This window comes from Morus notabilis, unplaced genomic scaffold (assembly GCF_000414095.1).
Source record: "Morus notabilis unplaced genomic scaffold, ASM41409v2 Scaffold697, whole genome shotgun sequence".
NCBI lineage: Eukaryota > Viridiplantae > Streptophyta > Magnoliopsida > Rosales > Moraceae > Morus > Morus notabilis.
Genome location: NW_010357121.1, coordinates 76,135 through 96,089, shown reverse-complemented (window position 1 = coordinate 96,089; position 19,955 = coordinate 76,135). Strand labels below are relative to the sequence as shown.

Here is a 19,955-nt window from a genome sequence, read left to right as displayed (position 1 = left end):
AGGTTCGCTATTCACCCTGGGAGTACCAAGATGTATCAAGACCTCAAAAGGCAGTATTGGTGGAGAGGTATGAAGAAGGATGTTCACCAATACGTGTCAGAATGTGCGACTTGTCTTCGAGTCAAGGCTGAACATCGAAAACCTGCTGGAGAACTGCAGCTTCTTCCTGTTCCTGGATGGAAGTGGGAACACATTACAATGGAATTTCTAATGGGATTACCGAGGACTGAACATCGGCATGATGCCATATGGGTCGTTGTGGATAGGTTAACGAAATCCGCGCACTTCATTCCCTTTCGTGTGACTTATTCCAGGAAAGTTCTAGCAGAATTGTATCTGGAGCACGTTATCAGACTTCACAGAGTTCCGTTGTCTATCACATCAGATCGTGACACTCATTTCAACGCTATATATTGGAGAAGTTTCCAAGAAGCCATGGGAACTGAATTGAATTTTAGCACCGCATTTCATCCTCAGACCGACGGACAATCTGAGAGAGTTATTCAGATTTTGGAGGACATGCTTTGCGCTTGCATTCTAGATTTTGGTGGAAACTGGAAGAAGTATCTTCATTTAGTTGAGTTTGCCTACAACAACAGTTATCAGAATAGCATTGGGATGGCCCTATTCGAAGCGTTGTATGGCAGACCTTGTAGATCACCAGTTTGTTGGCTTGAGTCAGAAGATCGACTGACCCTTGGACTGGATGTTATCCAGGAGAATAATGAAAAGATAGCCGTGATCCGGGAACGACTGTTAACGGCTCAGAGTCGTCAGAAGAGTTATGCTGACAGGAGGCGTAGACCCTTAGAGTTCTTAGAGCGCGACTTTGTCTTGTTAAGAGTCTCACCGCGCAAAAGAGTTACTCGTTTTGGTGTGAAAGGGAAGCTCGCACCGAGGTACATCAGGCCATTTCAGATCACACAACGAGTAGGTGTCGTTGCTTACCACCTTGATCTTCCTCCGGAATTGTCTCACGTGCACAATGTGTTCCATGTTTCAACGCTTCGAAAGTGTCAACCTGATCCAGAAGCCATTGTGCAATGATATGATGTGCCGATCCAGTATGTCACGACTTACGAGGAAGCGCCCATACAGATTCTTGACCGGAAGATGAAAAGCCTACGTCAACGTGAGATACCGTTAGTGAAGGTGTTGTGGCAACACCATAGCGTTGAAGAAGCAACGTGGGAATTGGAAACGACGATGCAGGAACGATATCCGTATCTGTTCATATCGTGAGGTAAATTTCAATTTCAGGGACAAAATTTCCCAAGGGGGGTAGAATGTAACGCCCTCTAGAATTAAACATGTTTAATTATGCTAAACTGTGAATTATTAGTGTGCCTAATTTGATTTTCATAATTAATCAAGAGACTTTAAATTATTTTCAGTATTTATAATTTCACCCCAAAGATTTTTGGAAAACACACTTAAATTTAATACATTTTCCCTTTTTTCCATTTTTCTTGTTCCTTTTCTTTTCTTTTTCTTTTTCTTTTTTTCTTTTCTTTTTTTTTCTCTTTTCCCCCTTTCCCACTCTTTTTTTTCTTTTCTTTCTTTCTTCTTCTTCTTCTCTGGTTCTTCCCGTGCACCAGTGCAGCCCCCCCTCTTTCTCTATTTTCTTCCACCGCCGGCCACCTCCTTCTCCGGGCTTCCTCCCGCCGGCTTCCTCTCTCTCTCCCTTGCTCTCTCTCTCTGGGTTTCTCTCTCCCTCTCTCTCTCTCGGCAATTTGGCCAAGAATCACCCAAAAATTGAGGGAGACGAAGCTCGAGCAACTGATTTGAGGTAAAACCCTTTGAAACCCACTCTTTGATTCGGATTTTAAGCTTGAGAAAGTTTGATTTTGGTTAGATTTGTATAATTTTGAGTTAGGGTTCGAGTTTGAACAGTTATTATTGGAATCGAATGAAATTTGGGAGTTTTTAGTTATTGGACTTGTTTAATTGATTAGCAACTGATTTTGATGGATTCTGGAGAATATATATTGAAATTGAACTTGAATTGCAGGTTTGGCATTTTTCCTATTTATGCCGGCATGCTGCCGAAATTTCTTTAGAAACTTGTTTTTAAACTGAAATTAAATAGGAAAACCAAACCTATGAATTGGATTCTAATTTTTAAAGAGCCCCCAAACTGAATTATAAAATTATTGTGAAACTTGGATTTGTGTCAAGGCACACTAATAGGAAACAATTAAACATGATTGAACTTAATTCGTTTTTGGAATGAGAAATACTTCCTAAGATATTGCTTTTGTGATAAAGCTAATGGAGAAGGTCAAGTATTAAGGCTTTAAGGAAAGCGGAGGCTAGGAGAACTGAAGGCTAGCCCAGGTTTGACATTCGAGAGGTAGGATATTCTTGTCCATATCCTTGTTAGCCTCATTTTAAATTATTTTGGCCAATGAAAATGTTTTAGAACAAAACATGTTTAAAGAAAATGATTTTAAAGAAATAGCATGAGAATGCTATTAAGTTTTCCAATGATTTTGGAAATGAGATTTCAAAGCGTATCATTTCTTAAAATGAAATATTTTAAGGAATGATACAATGCATGGTGGCCTCATAGATCGGGATGTGGGAATCGCATCCTTGGGGGTAGGTCCCGAAACCCGTACGGATCCACTTCTTGTTTAGTGAAATTATGGCTCTGCACTTTTCATTAGACAGACATTTTTACCGCTTCTTGTTTAGTGGTATGATGGGCTGCACACTTTCATTATACAGACATATTCTATTATGTGAGTATTTCCTTTTTTCTAAAAAATGATGATCGGTTCCGGGTGTATATCTTCAGACCGTGAGTACCTTTATTTTAAATGCTTTATAAAATTATATCCTACTGGGCCTTTCGCTCACCTTTTCCTATTTTCAAATGTATTAAACCCCTCCAGGCGACGCCAGAAGTAGTGTGGAGTAGGTAGCTATTACTGGCGACGTAGACTTGTTTCAGGAAAGCGAAGAGTTTTATTTCCTCTAATCCTTTATCTCAAGGCATGTATGAAAGATTATGGATTGTAAACTTAAATATTACTAGACTGTGGTTGATGTCACATTTACTCTTATTTATATTCATGTATGCTAAACACCTGTGAAAATTCCTAACGTGATACCAGGGACGTGGTTTTAAACTGATTTGGTTGAAAATTTCACCACCGTTCTTGAAATTAAATTTCTCTTAAATGAAAGGGGCTCGTTTAGAAATACCTGGATGTTTTGGATTTAAAAAATTAAATTATTTACAACGTTAATTGCTAATCACCCTCTCTAACAAATTTAAGTTTCTAAACGAGCCTCCATGTCACTAACCCCGGTTTGGGGCGTGACAAATTCTGAGTTCCATCAAGTTATCAACCATGTGAACTCACTTAATTTAATACTACTATTCTATTAATTATCTCTTGGGACTTCTATGACCTTTTTCCAATGTGCCAAACTTTACCATTACTCGAGTAAATGCTTCACTCAAATTTGCATTTGAAACTCAGAGAGCCTTTCCACCAACCGGAATGGAAAAAGACTTGAATATGTCTCGTCCTTTCCTGTCTTGAGTACTTTGAAATGGTTTGGTTGGAGAACCATTTAACTATTCAATCATGACCAAATAGTTTAAAGGCTATGAATGTATGAATCAACTAGTAAACTGGATAAGTTTCTAGGCCATAAATAATTAATCATGATGGATATACTACAAGATTCTTTAAAATCCTTTCATAGAAACCAGCCAGCCTTGTCTTATTTGCCTTCTTTATGGAAATATTAGAGGGACCCTCCCATTTGGGCAGATGTCTTATTCAAGTAAATATATATTTTGATAAGGAAAAAAAAAAGTAAATAAATATTTTAAAGGTCGGTCTGAACGCACATAATAAATCCTTTGACTAATTTTGTTCCTCCAAAATTTTTTCTAATAACCCTATTGCACATACACGATCAGTGAACTACTTTTAAATCTGTAAAAGGAGACAAAAAGGAGATGAAAAGATTTAGGAAAAATTCACTCTTGGTTCCCTTTTGAAAAAATCAATTTAGTACTATATGTTCACGTTAACAATCTAAGGCCCCGTTCACTTCGCTAATTCGAGTTTAGAATTCGAGTTTTTCTACAATAAAAAGCTCTCACAAATAATCACATCTAACTTTTTTGCTACAGTAAAAAGCTCTCACATAAAATCACATCTCAACTCGAATTCTAAACTCGAATCAGCGAAGTGAACAGGCCCTAAAAATGTCATTTTTACTTTAATTTTTGAGACATAAAAGTGCCCTTTATCCTTCTTTAAAATGTTTTATTTTTGAAATATTCTAAATTATATTTAAAACAAAAATTTAAAAAAATAAAGAATAAACAATATATGAAGCTGTGAATATGAGAGAAGTGTTTTTGAAATACTTAAAACCCTAATAAAATTGAAGAAAACTACAATGAAACCATCGGAATCTGTGTGGTTGAGATTTCTCACAGTTAATCATTTTGATGTTGTAAAAGATTCCAAATTAGTTTGCCTATAAAATTAGGGCGATTAGTGAATCAAGTCCTGAGAGAGTAAATTTATACGGTGTTTGATAAGAGAATTCGTATCATGATTTAAATTATAATTCGTGACTCGTTATAATATTTTTTCTCATAAAAAATATACGTAAATTAAAAATAGTTTTGAATCATAATTATATACACATATTATAATTTTTAAATTAATTGGAATTATAATTTGAATGTTTGAAAAACATTTTATTTCTAAATTTTCTAGGCCGGTAGTACTACTCGGATGGAACCGAACACAGAAGGGAAAAAAAATGAAAAAAAGAAAGGCCGAAAATAATAATAATGAAGAGTTCCCGTTTGTCTAGTGGGTTCCACGAGCCTTCTCTTTTCCAGGAAAAAAAAAAAAAAAAAAAAAAAACCATGGTTCGCCGGTTCACCTAAGTTTGAACCTAATGTGATGTTTACACTTATTCAAAATCGGTGTTTCATAGCTTATCACTCACTTATTCGCTATAGTTAAACATGATTCTGTTTATGATTTTCTCACAATTCTCGCACTATCAAATGCCTATTTCTTGATGTGATGTTTTATTTTCTATTTAAATGGTACACTTTTATACGCCTGTTTAGATTACAATTCAAACTATATATAGTGCATTTGGAATTAGTTTTTAAATGATTTTATTTTTAATAAAAAGTAAAAATAAGATTGTTTTGAGAATTATTATAAGACCGATTTTGAAATTGCAGTTAGTTGATTTTTTAAGAGATTGTTTTGAGTATAATAAAAAAGTGAAATCTTGTTTATTAATTAATATATTATAATATTGTTGATAAGTACTAAAAATGAAAACAGAAAAGTGAAAATAACTTTCAACTATTTTCTAATTCCTTCACAAAAATCATTCTCACTTTTTTCGTTTTCATTTTTATTTTCAAAACATTTGTTAAACAAACGTCGTTTCGTTTTCATTTTTATTTTTTTTCAAAATACGTGAAAATCGTTTTTAAAAATGGTTCCAAACACGCACATAGATTAAAAATTTTCAGTTCAGACCTTACAAATTTACAACCAAACCAATTTGAATCTACGAACCTAACAAACAAGAAAAGTATTATCTTGAAAATGAGGACAAGGGTGTGAATTCACTGTTAGGCTACAATTACCATCTGCACAAAGTATTATGTAAATATTTTTTACTTCATTACATGACATATTATATTACATAAGAACTAATTTCGTGTACATGTGTGACGTTTTAGATAAATTATATGGTGTTTCTCGAATTATAGGTCTTGTCACAATGAATGATCAATGAATGTTTTTAAAGGGCATTTTGTGACAATTCCTGTAGTTCGGAAGGCAATTGTGTAATTTACCCACCTATTTTCTATAACATAATCAATGAATGCTATACGGAATTAAAGGATTGTCACTTCCTTCTTCATGATCTGTCCAAGCAAAGAGCAGAAAAAATGAAGAGAAAAATTGATCCGCCTTTTAAGTTGCAGCCTGGCGGGCGCTAGTGGGGCCTAATATTATACGCAATATTATATATCTGCTAACAAAATATCAATTCAACCTCTCTGATTTTCTTTTTTCTTTTAAGAGCGCCTTACTTTGAAATTGTTAGGTAGCGAATTCCATAGAACTATGACTTTGAACTTCATTATTAACTTATTGAACTTATGGAACAATTATTTATTCAAGAATATGGTCTAATCCCAATATTTCTTTGAAGCATGTTTGAATTAATTTTCATTCCATTTTACTTAATGACATTAAAAAATACATACTCTAAAGTCTTTCTCCGATCCTATATATTCCAACTTTAATGCTTTGCGTTGAGATTTTATTCTTTACCTAATTTTGTCTGATATATATATAATATATATTTTAATCTATTTCAAATTCAATTTTTTTTGTTATAATATTTTATCTCAAAACTTGAATTTATGTTCGAACTTTTTAATTCAAATCTAAGAACCAAACAATTAGTACGAGATACTAATTGATACTCGAAAGTTGGAAGAAAGCCGGTTTCTTCTATAAATACTAATTTTCGTGAATTAGGCAAGTAAATAATTAGTACGATATGCAACAATCTAATTTGTAATTTTTTTTTTAATTTTGACAGTTAAAGTCCTAAACTTTTGTTTTTAAGGCAAATGTGATCAAATAATTAATAACCATATTTTCGGATGAAAAAGTGCATTTGAGGTTGATTTTTGACTAAATTTACTAACCCACACTAAAAATATATACTTTAAAAAAATCAGAAACAAAAATATATACTTTACTAACCCACAATAAAAATATATACTTAAAAGAGAAATGGTAACATTATTCTTTCTGTCACTCCCTTTATTATTTTCTGTATTTACTGTTTGAAACGCTGACTCTACTATTCATTTTCTATTTAAAATAATAATATATCATTTTATGGAGTCTACTTATTAAACTGTAAATGTGAAGAGTGACAAAAAAAAAATGATACTAGCATTTTTCTACTTTAAAAATATATACTTTAATCCATATTTGATTTTACCATGATTGCAACTAAATTTAGAATTCAAGAGTTGATTTGTTGAAATTAGAAATACACTCACATGTACCAATCCTGCCAATTAACAAGAATATATATAATATATATATATATATTTATATATCTTATAATACGTGTGATGTAGAATTTGGACTCAATCTGGAAGTGCCTATGGAGAACGTATTGGCAAATTGGCTACGCAACTTCCTGCAAGTCTTCTCCTTGAATGAGGGTATTAGTCAAAATCCATGAGATGATGAGAAGTCAAAATCTTTGACCCTTATTGCCCGCTCTCTTGTTTTGCTTCAGTTGGATCGATCTACATCAAAACAAACATCCAGTTTGGCAATCAAAGGCTTAAAAACTTTTATTATTCTTTTGCTTTTCTTATTGGTTCCATCTTTTTGTATTGGTGATTTTATGATTTTGGGTGTCTGAACTTTGTATGGGATTCACGTGAAATTGTGTGAGAACGGGACAAAGGGCCACGAGGAAAAAGTTGACATACAATTTTGTTTATGATCTCTTTATTTAAAGTTGTGCAATCTGAATCAAAATATGACCATCTTTCCGTGTGCCAAAAAGTAGTGAAAGGAAAGTGAGAGGTAATATATGTCTTCTTTCCCTTGGGACTTGGAGAATACCTCTTGCCTTTTGGGCTCAAAGGAAAACGCAAAAAAAAAAAAAAAAAAAAAATTAAAAATAGTAAAAAATATGTCAATATGAAAAGCTTAAGAAAGTATATAGGCCAACTTTTTATTATAAAAATTAATAAGTCATAACTTGTCAAGTTATGGTTCATAATCAGATAAGTTATAGACAAACTTGTCAAATTATGGTTCATAATCAGACAAGTTACGGATAAAAACCGTGAATTATGGACAATAACTTGTTAAGTTATGGTTCATAACCAGACAAGTTATGAACGAAAACAGTAATTTGGCCTATTTATTAACTTATGTAAACTATTGACCTATTAATTTTAATTCATCTCAAGTCTTGAGCTATTTCCCTCTTTCTCAAAAAATATTAAAATTAAAAAAAAAAGAAAAGAGAGAGAAAAAGAATGAATATCCAAGGAATTACTGCTGAGTGCTGGATGCATAATGAGATTTGGTTAGACCCGGAGTGCGTTTGGCCGCATGGCAATGGCAAATGAGAACAATAGTCACAAAATAAAATGGAAAGAAAAGTTGGTGTATTTATTTGATTAGTTAGAATTTTATATAAATAAATACCATGAAATGAAAGTGATTATGTATTTTAACAAAACTATCAATGTATTTAATATATATATATATGTAATCAATTATTTATTAAAATTTATATTACTTGGTAAAGAGGTGAGAGTTCTGGAGATTAAGGGTGGGCAAACCATCTAATCATCCAATTGATCTAATTATTCCAATCTAATCTATCTAAAAAGAAATTGGATATCAAAGACCATTGGATTAGATTTTGATGATATTGTCACTAATCCAGTTGGATTGAATTGAATGTTGGATTCAAATTTTAAAAATCCAATAAAACTAATTCAATCTAATGTATTTATCTTATATATAATGTGATATATAATTAATTATGCATACAATGTTCGCTCCAACATTTCATTAAATTAATTAATGATGATTTTAATGATAACAAATAAATTGATTGATTATTTAATAATATTTTTCTTGAGTTTGCTTCATACTTAAATTGTTCAAGATTATAGATTACTCAAAAAAATTGGAAAAATATGAAAATTGAAGCTTGGAATTGGAAAATTGAAGCTTGGAGATGGATTTTAGAGCTTGAAAAAATAAAGTACAAGACTTACTCACATAGGTTTATTTCTTCATTTTTATTCTTGTATTTAATGTTTGAACACTCAGTAAAAGTTATCTTATTACTTTGATTCAAAGTTTTTCACTAAAAACTGTTTCTGAAATTCTTTTGATTGACACTTTTAGATTTTAATAATTTTTAAAATTATGAAAATTATAGGGTGTTTTATAAGGATAAAGGAGGCTCATGTTCAAAAATTGCTTTAAAATAAAATTCCCCAGCCCTCCTAAAAGCCATGTTTAGTGGTTGCGTAGTCGCTGTCCGGTTAATTGGGCATGCCCAATGGCTAGTTTAAACTAGCCATTTGACATGAGCTCAAACGGCTCTTTTTCACATTTCTTGGTACTTAAGGGGTCTTTTTGTGTCCAAAATGGTGGTTGAACATCTAAGAGCTCCAAATAGTATCAAAAAATTCTTGAACTCAAATTATTTAATACACTCTTTGAGCCAAACTTGTGACTATATATTCTTGCTTTAGTGTGTAAAATATCTTCTAGTACTTTACTTCTAATCAAACGAGATTCTAGTCTTTATTCTATTTTTCTCTTTTAAAATTTAGAGTAATTTCACGCTCCTATTTTATTTCTCTTTTTATTTTCTTACACTTTTTAGTTTACTGATGTTCCTAATTTTTACAAGATATATTTTCTAAGATTTGAATAATACTCTTTCATACAATAGAAATAAATAAATATGAAGCATGTACTTTTGATCAATGCAATATTAAAAATCCTATTTTGATGAGAAAAATATATATAAAAATCCTTACACCACAATTAAAAAGGAATATTGCAGGACAAATATATTGATGAGAGTTTAGTTGTGCCATAAAGAATAGTACTCTTCTTAATTACTAGTTTAAGTACGTGCAATGCACGCATTGAGTTGTGATTAAAGATTTTATAGCGTAAAAATTTAAATAATAATATATATAAAAAATAGAAGAAAAATTTTGTTTAAGAATTCAAAACGAATATATATTATGTGATTGCAGATATATTTTAAACAGTAATTTTAAATCTAACTCTACTATAAGGTATAGAGTTTGTATCCCTTCCACGTAATTCTTAGAGAAAAGAAAAAGAGTGCACATTAATAATAGTTTTGTTAATTTCCTCTATAATCCAACTTATCCTAAATTTTTTATAGACCCGAGGCTTCCTAAGTGGACTGAGGGCCTAATTGGACCGGATAAAATGGGCTCGGTTACGTTCCTTAGCCTGCCAAATCACTGTCCACATAGAAGTCCACGAAACGTGGTTTGGGTCGACGTACCATACCTTGAGTCGTGTTGCGGGATTTGGCCCGAATACGTACCGTGCGATTTTTCGGGCATCAACAATTATCAATTGATTAATTACTATTTTTTTTATTTATCAACTATTTACTAATTAATAGGTTATAGTTAATATATATGATTGATATATTAATTATTAGTTATTTATCTAATCACCTATTATTAATTATTTTATTATTAAGATATTATATAATCAATTTTTGACAATTAATCTTTAACTAAATAATTGATTAATATTTAATATTTATCACTTTTATTAATAAAATTACAAATTTAATAATAATTTAATAATAATTAATAATTAAGTAATTACTATCTATTTATTAATTATAGTCATATCTATTTATTAATTATTAATTAATATATTATATAATCAGTAACTAATAATTTAATAATTTAATGTAACATTGTTGGTAAGTACTAGAAAATGAAAACGAAAAAGGAAAAACAATTTTTAATCGTTTTCTAACTTCCTTTGCAAAAACCAATTTCATTATTTTTTGTTTTTATTTTTGTTTTCAAAACATTTACTAACAAATGCGGTTTAAAGATCGTTCTCACTTTCGTACCTTAAAAGACGTGTAAAAATATTTTCAAAAACAACCAAAAATATTTCCAAACACACCCAACAATTGTAAATCTTGTAGAGTTCAGTTTTGTTTTATTTTGCATCATTTATATTCAATTTAAAAATTGTGTTAGTATAAGAGCCTTACTGAGAAAACAACGTACCAACAGTTAACTAGCCCAACTAGTTCAGATAAATATATATATATATATATATAACCAAATAAATAAATAAACAATATAATAATAGAAAAAAGAAAATAGAAAAAATTTTGGGGTGAGAGAGGCTCGAACTCTCGACCTCAGGATAACTCAGAAGCTATGAGACCTACGCGCTAGCCAACTGCGCCACCACCCCTAATCTTGCTAGCAGTTGAATAAATTTATAATTTTGTTGTTTTAGTTTTTGCCTTATTTCGTATCTCCTGTCTTTTTCGAACTCAAAATTTGACGTCTACATTTATGAACTGTTGTCAAGTATTATATATGTTTACCAAAAAAAAAAAACAAAACAAAAGAAAAAGGTGGAAGAATGATCTGGAGTTCTGGACTCAGATTTTATGCGCGGAACGTAAAAATAAAGGTTTTGAAGACGGGACACACACACGTACAATCTTTTAAAAATTTATAATTCATTTCCTCTATATGAAAAAAAGTATTAGGGGAAAAAAAAGAGAAAAAAAAAAAAAAAACGTCAAAGAAAAACAGTTTAACGAAATGGCAAGTATGAGCACTTTGAGGGACCTGGGAATGAAAAGGCTTATGGTAATGGTTAGTTTGCGCCATATTGCGTACTCTATTTTCGGTTTCTCCATTAGCATATATATAGTTGAACATCGATATATATACACACACACACATACGCTTTTGTTTTGGCTATATTACTATCCTGATCATGTATATGACTAAATTTAAATAATGGAATGAGCATAAAAACTAGATCCCAATTAATAATCAATGCCTGTAATGCATGTAACGTTATACGTAGCAATCGATCATATATATCCAAAGAATTCTTCATTATATATTATCCATTCTTATTATATTTCAACTAGAATAGACAAGGTTCTGTTCCACAGATCAGAGGAGGAAAACTCCTTCAAAGAAAACCCTTTACTGGAGCCAAAATAAAAATCTCATACTATTAATCTGCTCTAACATGAAGAGAGAATAGTTTCAGGCATATGGATCGATTGGAGCCGTATGTTTGGACCAAGTGCAGAAGAAGCATTTAGTCTTCTTGCACAAAGAGCTGCATTGAGCGTTGCATGCAATCTTAGATCCTTTACTGGCCATGCACTTTTGGTAGCATTTTTCATGGCAAGGCTTGTCAGGATGCAGCAAGACGGGCTCATCGACGTCGTCCAAAACCCGATGCCTAGCCTCTCCGATCTCCATCAAAATCATCATCCCGGCTGTAAGGAACACCACCAAGGCAAATTTGTTCGATGCCATTTGTTTATAGCTCTTATCTTTCCTGATCTCTGGCCCAAACACTGTCCCACTAGTTGTAGAAACGAACACTTGAATGGGTAAAAGGGATGGTCACGCTGGGTTTTCCCTATATTTTGTTTGCGACAATAAGCAGATCGTCAATGCCTTGTGTTTGGTGGAACCTAATTTAGGTTGTTATATAAGAGAGGTTGTGAAGAAATGTGGCTAACGACTACGGTTGTGGTGGAAAGTTCATTTCTAACAATTTTATGGCCATGATTATTGTTATGCAATTTAGTAGGATATGGGGGATGGGACGCTGTGAACCACTTAATTTTGGATATATCAGAATGCAAACTTTTTTTAGAGTACGAAAAAAATAAGTATTGATCAGCAGAACACTCTATTGAATCGTCAGGTTCTTATCATATGAGAATTTTGCTTCTTTTTCTTTTTTAATTTTTATAAGATCTTATAACTACATTCATGAATACATATTATTGATTCTATCACTAATGTAGACCTCGTTCAGTTCGATGATTTGAGTTTTTAATTCGAGTTGGGATATGACTTTTTATGAGAGCTTTTAATTATAGTAAAAAAAGTTAGACGTGACTTTTTGTGAGAACTTTTAACTGTAATAAAACTGGAATTAAAAATTCAAATTGGTAAAATAAACGAGACAGTAGAAAGCTCCGTATTAAAATTTTAAAGAATCTACGACCTAAGTAGCAAAAAGGGCCAAGATACGTATTTTTTTGGTGTTTTCTTGGACTTCTTTGATATAAGTTTACAAGATAAACACAAATCTTCTCCTAAATATTAGGAATACTTATCAATTAAGACATCACTCCAGAGAATACTCTCAACGCTATATAACTAGGAAAAACAGAAAACAGATCTAGAGTACGAAAATAGTACTATAAAAAAGTTTTTTGTTTTAACGGCGACTAAAGCCGTTTGAAAGTTTCTAAAATTCTCATTGAAAGTAATTAACGAGAGAAATTGATGTCGTAGACAGCACTCGCTGTAAGTGTGTGTCGTTACATAACTACACTTATCAGGTACGAATCCCTTTAAATTATAAAAGGTAAAATAAATTCGAGTCCCACAACATTTAAATATAAAAATAAAGATTTCAACTTATAAGGATATTACATAACTACACTTACTAAGTTAAACTTTGAGAAAACTACATAGTGTGCCACCAAAATCAAACATCTTTATATTTATATTCAGTAGCGGAGTTAGGATTTTAATTCATGAAAGACATAAGCTAAAAACGTGAAAAGCCTTCGATATCTTCAAATTATCAACTCTTAATACTATTACATAGTTGGAACGACATAAATATTTAATTGGTTGAATTTAATCTACGTGATAGTATAATTTTCATAAAAGATTAGTTTAACCTAATTTATTATTCTCTTGTGCATATAATTTAGTGAAGAAAATAAAATAGAACACTTAATGAAAATCATATTGATATGACAAATTTGAAAATAAATTATTTAGGAGGCACGTAAGAGAAAATAATATTTGAAAAGGATGCATGAGAAAACATGTTTAAGTAGAGACATATTAAAAATTATTTTAGTAGGGCAATGTTTATAAAATTAAGTATATAATATGCCAAAGTTCTAAAGATATTGTCTTAAAGAACTACAACAACGTATGGAAAAAAATATTTAAGTCGGGATACATTTGAAAAACAAAAAATTACTTCAACATGGGCGCAAATAAATCAAAAAGAAAAAAAGTTTCAGTAAAGATATATTTTAAAAAAGATTAATAGGAATAAATTAGAGAAAATTTTGTTTATGAAGAGGTATGTATAAGATCTTATTAATGAGAAGGCATATATAAAAACTTTCAAAAAATAAATGCAACAAAACAAATTTTTAAAAATGTAGGGATGACATATTAACAATTTTGAAAAATTCTATGTAAGAAAATAAATTTTCAAAAATTCAGGGGCATATATATGCCTCCCTTGGGCATAAACGCTCTTCACCACTGTTTATATCATTGGTCTCTCGCTACTTTTGTTGATTTAAAAAAAATGTTCTGGTAGAATATAACAAATGTTTTACCAAAATGTTCTCCGAAGATCGGAGATGGATATGTCCGTTCATTATTGTCGAGAAGAAAAATAATTTAGTTGGATATTTAAAAGATTTTGCCAGTATATTTTCTAGTAAATTAATTGGCATAAATATTAAGTACTTTATACCATTGGATGATTTTTTTTTTTTTATTAAGGAAAGATGATTTCTTTTGAGTAGCATGTTTGTATTTCTCCCTTGAACTTTTAAGATAAAAAGCCCAAGCCCTTAAAAAGTTTAATTTTCACATAGTATAGAGTCCAACAAGCTCAAATCAGCAGCTCAATCCATCAAATTCAAGATGAGAAATTATAGCAAATATCAAATTTATGAAAATAAATAAAGTAAATAACAGATTTTAAAATTATTTGAAGTAAATAGTAGTTTATTATATAAATATTTATTTTATGATTGAAAAATAATTTACATGGTAAAAAATAATTTACAAGGGGATTTTCCCCTTGCGGGATTTTCTCCAATTTGGAGAGAAAACACAAGTCTAGTATTTAATTCTAAATTATTTAAGTATCTCTATTACATAGGTAATGTAGCTATTTATAACTCATATAGAAAATGATAACAAAATAACAACTAAAATAAACGACATACTAATAACAAAATTAAGCTAAATTAAGAAACGACGAGACAACTAAAATAAACGACTACTATATCAAAAACTCACTACATCATAAATAAGCTATTTTGGAGTTTCTCAAATTCTCATTTAAAAGTAAAGTTTGAATATGAATTTCCTTATTTTAGATCAATTTCTACAGATATCAATATTTTCATCGATATATCTGTACAATTTAACCACCAATATTTCTATGAATATTGATAAATCTTTATTTTTTTCTTCCATGAATTTATTTGTTTTTTAGATTTCTATTCATTAATGGTTCAACTTTTAGCAATACTTTTCTTTTGTCACTAAAAGACATTTTTTTTAGGTAGTGATAGTCAATGTTATTTTACAATGAATTTAGAGAAAAACAATTCAAGGAAGTCTTTACAAAAATTATAGTATGAAGTTACTTGGTCCAAATAAACATTTCCAGATTACGACAATAACAAACAAATTGAGATAATAAATTAAGGTGATTTCTTCTTTCCGAATTTGTGGGAACATATCTGTGTACTTAGTCTTCTATGAAACAAATAATAAACATGAGTAAATAAAACTCTTTCACGGTTCAAATTGGCCTAGAGGAAGCAGTTTACTCACTTTACAAAATCCAATCTCCCCTGCAGGTTCTGCTCATGGGAAAGCAAATACTTCTCATCATTATCATCCAAATCAAGGCCAACTTCTTCCCCATATTCTATGTCGATTTCGCTTCTTTCTTTTCCATTCAACCCATTCGATTCGGAAACATGAATTTCTCTTGAACGAGAGTTGTCTTCCTCTAGCTGTTGCATCTCTGACTCTACCAAAGCATCCATTCTAGCTCGCTCGCGGTCTCTCGGGTAAGTACAATAGAGGAAGGAGTAAATGAAGCAACAGATAGCCATTGGAATGCCAATCGCGGTGTAGAGCGCCTTAGCTAGCGACGCGGCATTCTCTCTGTCTGTCTCGATCTCTACGGCGTCTGATGACCCTTTAGGGATCGGTTTGTAACCATAAACATTCTGAGCCAAAATGCCAACAATTGGGGGAGCAAATGACGCCAAGATGCTTTCGAAGGATCTGTCTAAAGCGTAGATGCTCGTCCGAGACTTCTTAGGTACTATCTCTGCAAATATTGGACTGTGACAACACTTTCATATCAAAAGATTCTAAAACAGCATGGTAGAGAGTCATAGAGAAATCAAGTCCAACCTTCAACTAAATTCTAGCACTCCAATTATTATGTCCATCAATGACAAAAATTAATGGATAAAATAAATTATACATTGTACATTTTACATTTCTAATTTAGACTTCCTTTGGGGCATTCATTGGTCTATGGATTAATTTTTCATATGCACAACTGAAGCTCCTAAAGAAAGCAACTAAGTCCAACTTTCAATTAGATTTTTTTTTTTTTTTTTGCCTTTTCAGACTTCCTTTGGGGCATTCATTGGTCTATGGATTAATTTTTCATATGCACAACTGAAGCTCCTAAAGAAAGCAACTAAGTCCAACTTTCAATTAGATTTTTTTTTTTTTTTTGCCTTTTCTTTTTAAAGGTTCAGATACATACTTGTTAGTTGCCGGAGCATTCCAAGATGTTGACAATCCCATAATGAACAAAACCAGTCCATGGATGAACGCGGTTGATGGATCATCAGGCAGCCCGAGCAACAAAACCGCTGCTAAAGGAATGGCCGAGCCAGAACTTATCTGTGAAAGAATTATTCTTCCAGAATTAGGAAAGCGTTTCGCGAGGATATCCCCCATTTTACCTCCGAAAAGGCCTCCTAATGAACAAGCAACTATGAAAAATGTCCAAAGAAAAGCAGTTTTCTGATGGGAGAATCCAATAAGTTCTAACCACATTGTAGTAAATGACATGGCTGACCAAGGGAATGATCCAGAAACACCTTGAGCCACAATTATCTGAAAAGATGGGATTCGAATAACCCACTTTGCCTCTTTCATTAGGTCTTTCATTTCGGATACAAAAGACTTTCGAGCAATTTGATCCTCGGCTCTACTGTCTGTCTCAGAGAATCTTGGATCATTAGCAAAGAAGTAGACTAATATACCAACTATGATACTAATGAGTGCAACAAGGTGAAAGGCGATTCTCCAGCCGGGAATTCCCATGAAAGACTTCGAGGCCATTAACACCGAGAAAAGACCGCCAATGATAGAGCCGATGCTTCCTGTTAATTGCAGCCACCCAAAAGCCGTGCCGCGATTGCCATCATCAGTCGAGTCTGCAACAAGAGACTGAATTGCTGGTATAACAATGGCAAGTCCAATCCCATTTAGGCCTCTTGAAACCGCCACCTAATATGTATGTCACAAAATTGGGCAACTCAATATCAGATTTACATTCTCCAGCAAACTTGGCAAAGATTTTAGGATCTTTTTTGTCATTACAAAGTAAATTCTCAAGCTTTATTCTCATTTAATAGGTTAGCCATTAACTAATATGTGAATATCCTCAACTTAAGGAATTGAAACATCTTTTCCAGTTCAACAGAAAAGAGTCCCGAAACTCTGCTCCATGTTTTATCCATCACATCCTAATCCTCACAAAATAAAAATAATAAAAAACATATATAAATAACTGTAAAAATATTTAATGCTAACAATATTTTCCCATCTATGAGAATCTAACTTCCAAGTTTCAAACCTTATAGAAACATAGTGCATTTTCTTAAATTTATTTTTGATAATCAATGATGTTAAGCAATGTAAATGACGCACGTAATCAGAATTAGAAAGACGTATCCCGTGGAAGAAAAAGAAAAAAACAAAAAAACAAAAAACAAAAAGGATAGTCTAAATATAGTAAACACTATAGTAAATACTTCTCTTTTTTTCTCCAAAAAAAAAAAATCCCTTTTATTATTATTCTTTTTTTTTTTTTTTTGCTGAATGAAAAAAAAATCCCTTTTATTTATATAGTCATCCCCCCATGAAAGAAAAATCATTTCAAAAACAAAATAAATACACATTGCTTATTAAGTAATCAACATCAACAAAGGTGAAAAAACCAAATATTCCTATTTATCCAATAAACCAATTGATTCCAACTCAACATGCCCGTAGATCTGTACTTAACAAAAGCAAATACTATAAAAAGCTCAAAAACTTTTTACAACCAAATATCCATTATTACACCACACGGCAATCAAAACTGTCAAATTCATATTTCCAACCTGGAGGAAAGTGGAGGAAACGGCGACGAGGAAAGTGGCGAAGGCCCAGAGGAAGGCGCCGAGAGCAATGACGTGGGTCCGGTTGTGGCGGACGGCGAGATAAGCCGCCAAAGGATAACATGAAGCCTGAACTATAGACCGGAACAGAGTCAACGACCCCAAGCCGGTCGGGTCGGTGTGAAGAGCGGCTCCGACTTCTTTGTAGACACCGGGCAGCAACGACTCGTCGGCTCTCTCCATGATTCCGGCGAGATTTACGAGAAATAATGTCAAAGTTTCTGATTTCATTTTCAGGTCCTCTGTTTGTATCGGTTCTTTCCGACAAAAACAGAGAACCTTAACTTATAACTGCCAATAAAAGATTGATGACAGATCCTCTTTCAGGGTTGGAAATGGAGAGTGGGTTGACTTCAGTTGCAGGGACAAGGGTATAATGGGAAATGTGTAAGGGAGAATGTGGGACCCGATGTTACAAGAATTCGGAGATTTGCCGCGTGGGACATGGGGACTGGCTGAAATTTGAGGTGGGGACTGATTGATTGTTTCTTTTTGGCTGAAGGGACTGATTGGATTTTGCTTTAGGATGTTTTCGTCCGATGATACGATTTGATTCTATTTGTTTTCAATTTTTTATTTGTTTTTTTTTTTTTAGAAGGAAAGCGTTTTTTTCGCTTTTTTTTTAGCCATTTGGGATTGGGGTGCAGAAGCGGGCAGGTTGGCTGTTTTGGTCAGGTGCGGGCCGGGTTTGTTAAGGGCGGGTTGGTGAAACCGCAAACTTGTCATGAGAGAGCGGGCGGGTCGGATTGAACGCCACCCTTTAAAGGATAAAACCGCAAACCAACCGTACTAGTTGGCGGGCGGGCAGGTTGGCAGTTTAATGACTTGGCATGATTTTAGCGGACGGGGCGGGTTGGTGGGTTTTTTAAGTAGCCCAATGTGTTATTTGCTTTCCTTTGTAACATGATTAACTTAAAACCACATTTGAAAAAATTAAAGAAACTGTTACGCTTTAACTCACTTTTTTTGTTGGTTAAATAGATAAGTACAACTTTTAATTTTAATTTTTCTCAATTCATTTTTTCTTTTTATATATTATCGAAATATTTCTTAAATTTAAAATTCTGTTTCAATTCCATATTTTTTTTTTGTATTTTTTTGGACCAAAAAATAAAAACACCATAAAATATTTTTTGAAAACCATTTTAATAAAATTTTTATGTTTTCCTTAACAACAGTATGGGTGATGGATCTTATTTTCTCAAAAGTATGTGCTATTTTATGGTTTTGATTAATATAAATGTTTTTAAATTATTTTTCAAAAACCATTTAAGCATATTTTCATCTTTCCTTTTGTATTTTGCTAAAAATGCACGAGTGGTGAAATTGAAAACAGTTTTTTTATATTTGAATTATGCATTCATAGTTTTAAAAACCAGATGGATAAACTGAGAAAAGTCAAAGTTAAGAGCTATAATTATAAAATCATGGCTTTTCTGTTGCGTTCTTCTCTCTAAACCATGCTCTTATTAAGTTGATACTAGTTATAAGCAGGTGCAATGCACGTGTTTATTGGGTTTGTTAACTTTTGTGCGAATGGAGATTTATAATTTTCTTAAAATTTTAATTTTTCTTGATTTATTACTCTCCAAAGTTAGTAAAATATATATTTAAATGGAGCACTTTTAAAAGGAAAGAAAAGTTTTTAGTGAAGTAAATTAGACAGTAAATGTACATATGAGAAAGTAGTATTTGAGTGGTTTGTAGGAAACATGATGTTAAAACATGAATACATTTAAGAAAAAATTATTTCAATTGGTAAATTAGAAAAAAAATATTTATTAAAAGCACATTAGAAAACCAATATTATTTTAAGTTAA

The 19,955-nt window shown here is 32.0% G+C and overlaps 1 protein-coding gene and 1 non-coding gene across 2 annotated transcripts; both read right to left on the bottom strand.

The window, feature by feature from the left end:
• Window positions 1-10,999: 10,999 nt before the first annotated feature.
• On the bottom strand, window positions 11,000-11,084 carry TRNAM-CAU. Its single transcript is given in 2 exon segments — window positions 11,000-11,035; window positions 11,047-11,084. It is a non-coding gene; the product is annotated as a tRNA-Met (tRNA).
• A 4,225-nt stretch (window positions 11,085-15,309) lies between these two features.
• LOC21404920 lies at window positions 15,310-18,456 on the bottom strand. Its single transcript, XM_010089269.2, has 3 exons — window positions 18,079-18,456; window positions 16,449-17,200; window positions 15,310-16,012 (listed from the first exon to the last, which is right to left on the bottom strand). Exons 1-3 carry the CDS (start codon window positions 18,364-18,366, stop codon window positions 15,487-15,489), a joined length of 1,566 nt encoding a protein of 521 aa, XP_010087571.1. The 5' UTR covers window positions 18,367-18,456; the 3' UTR covers window positions 15,310-15,486.
• Window positions 18,457-19,955: the final 1,499 nt, after the last annotated feature.

Excerpts from the sequence above, each read along its gene's own strand:
- LOC21404920 (XM_010089269.2), bottom strand. The coding sequence starts at position 18,366 with ATGAAATCAGAAACTTTGACATTATTTCTCGTAAATCTCGCCGGAATC. Across the intron at positions 17,201-18,078 it reads TTTCCTCCACTTTCCTCCAG|GTGGCGGTTTCAAGAGGCCT; the intron begins GTTGGAAATATG and ends CATACATATTAG. Across the intron at positions 16,013-16,448 it reads AATGCTCCGGCAACTAACAA|TCCAATATTTGCAGAGATAG; the intron begins GTATGTATCTGA and ends GTGTTGTCACAG.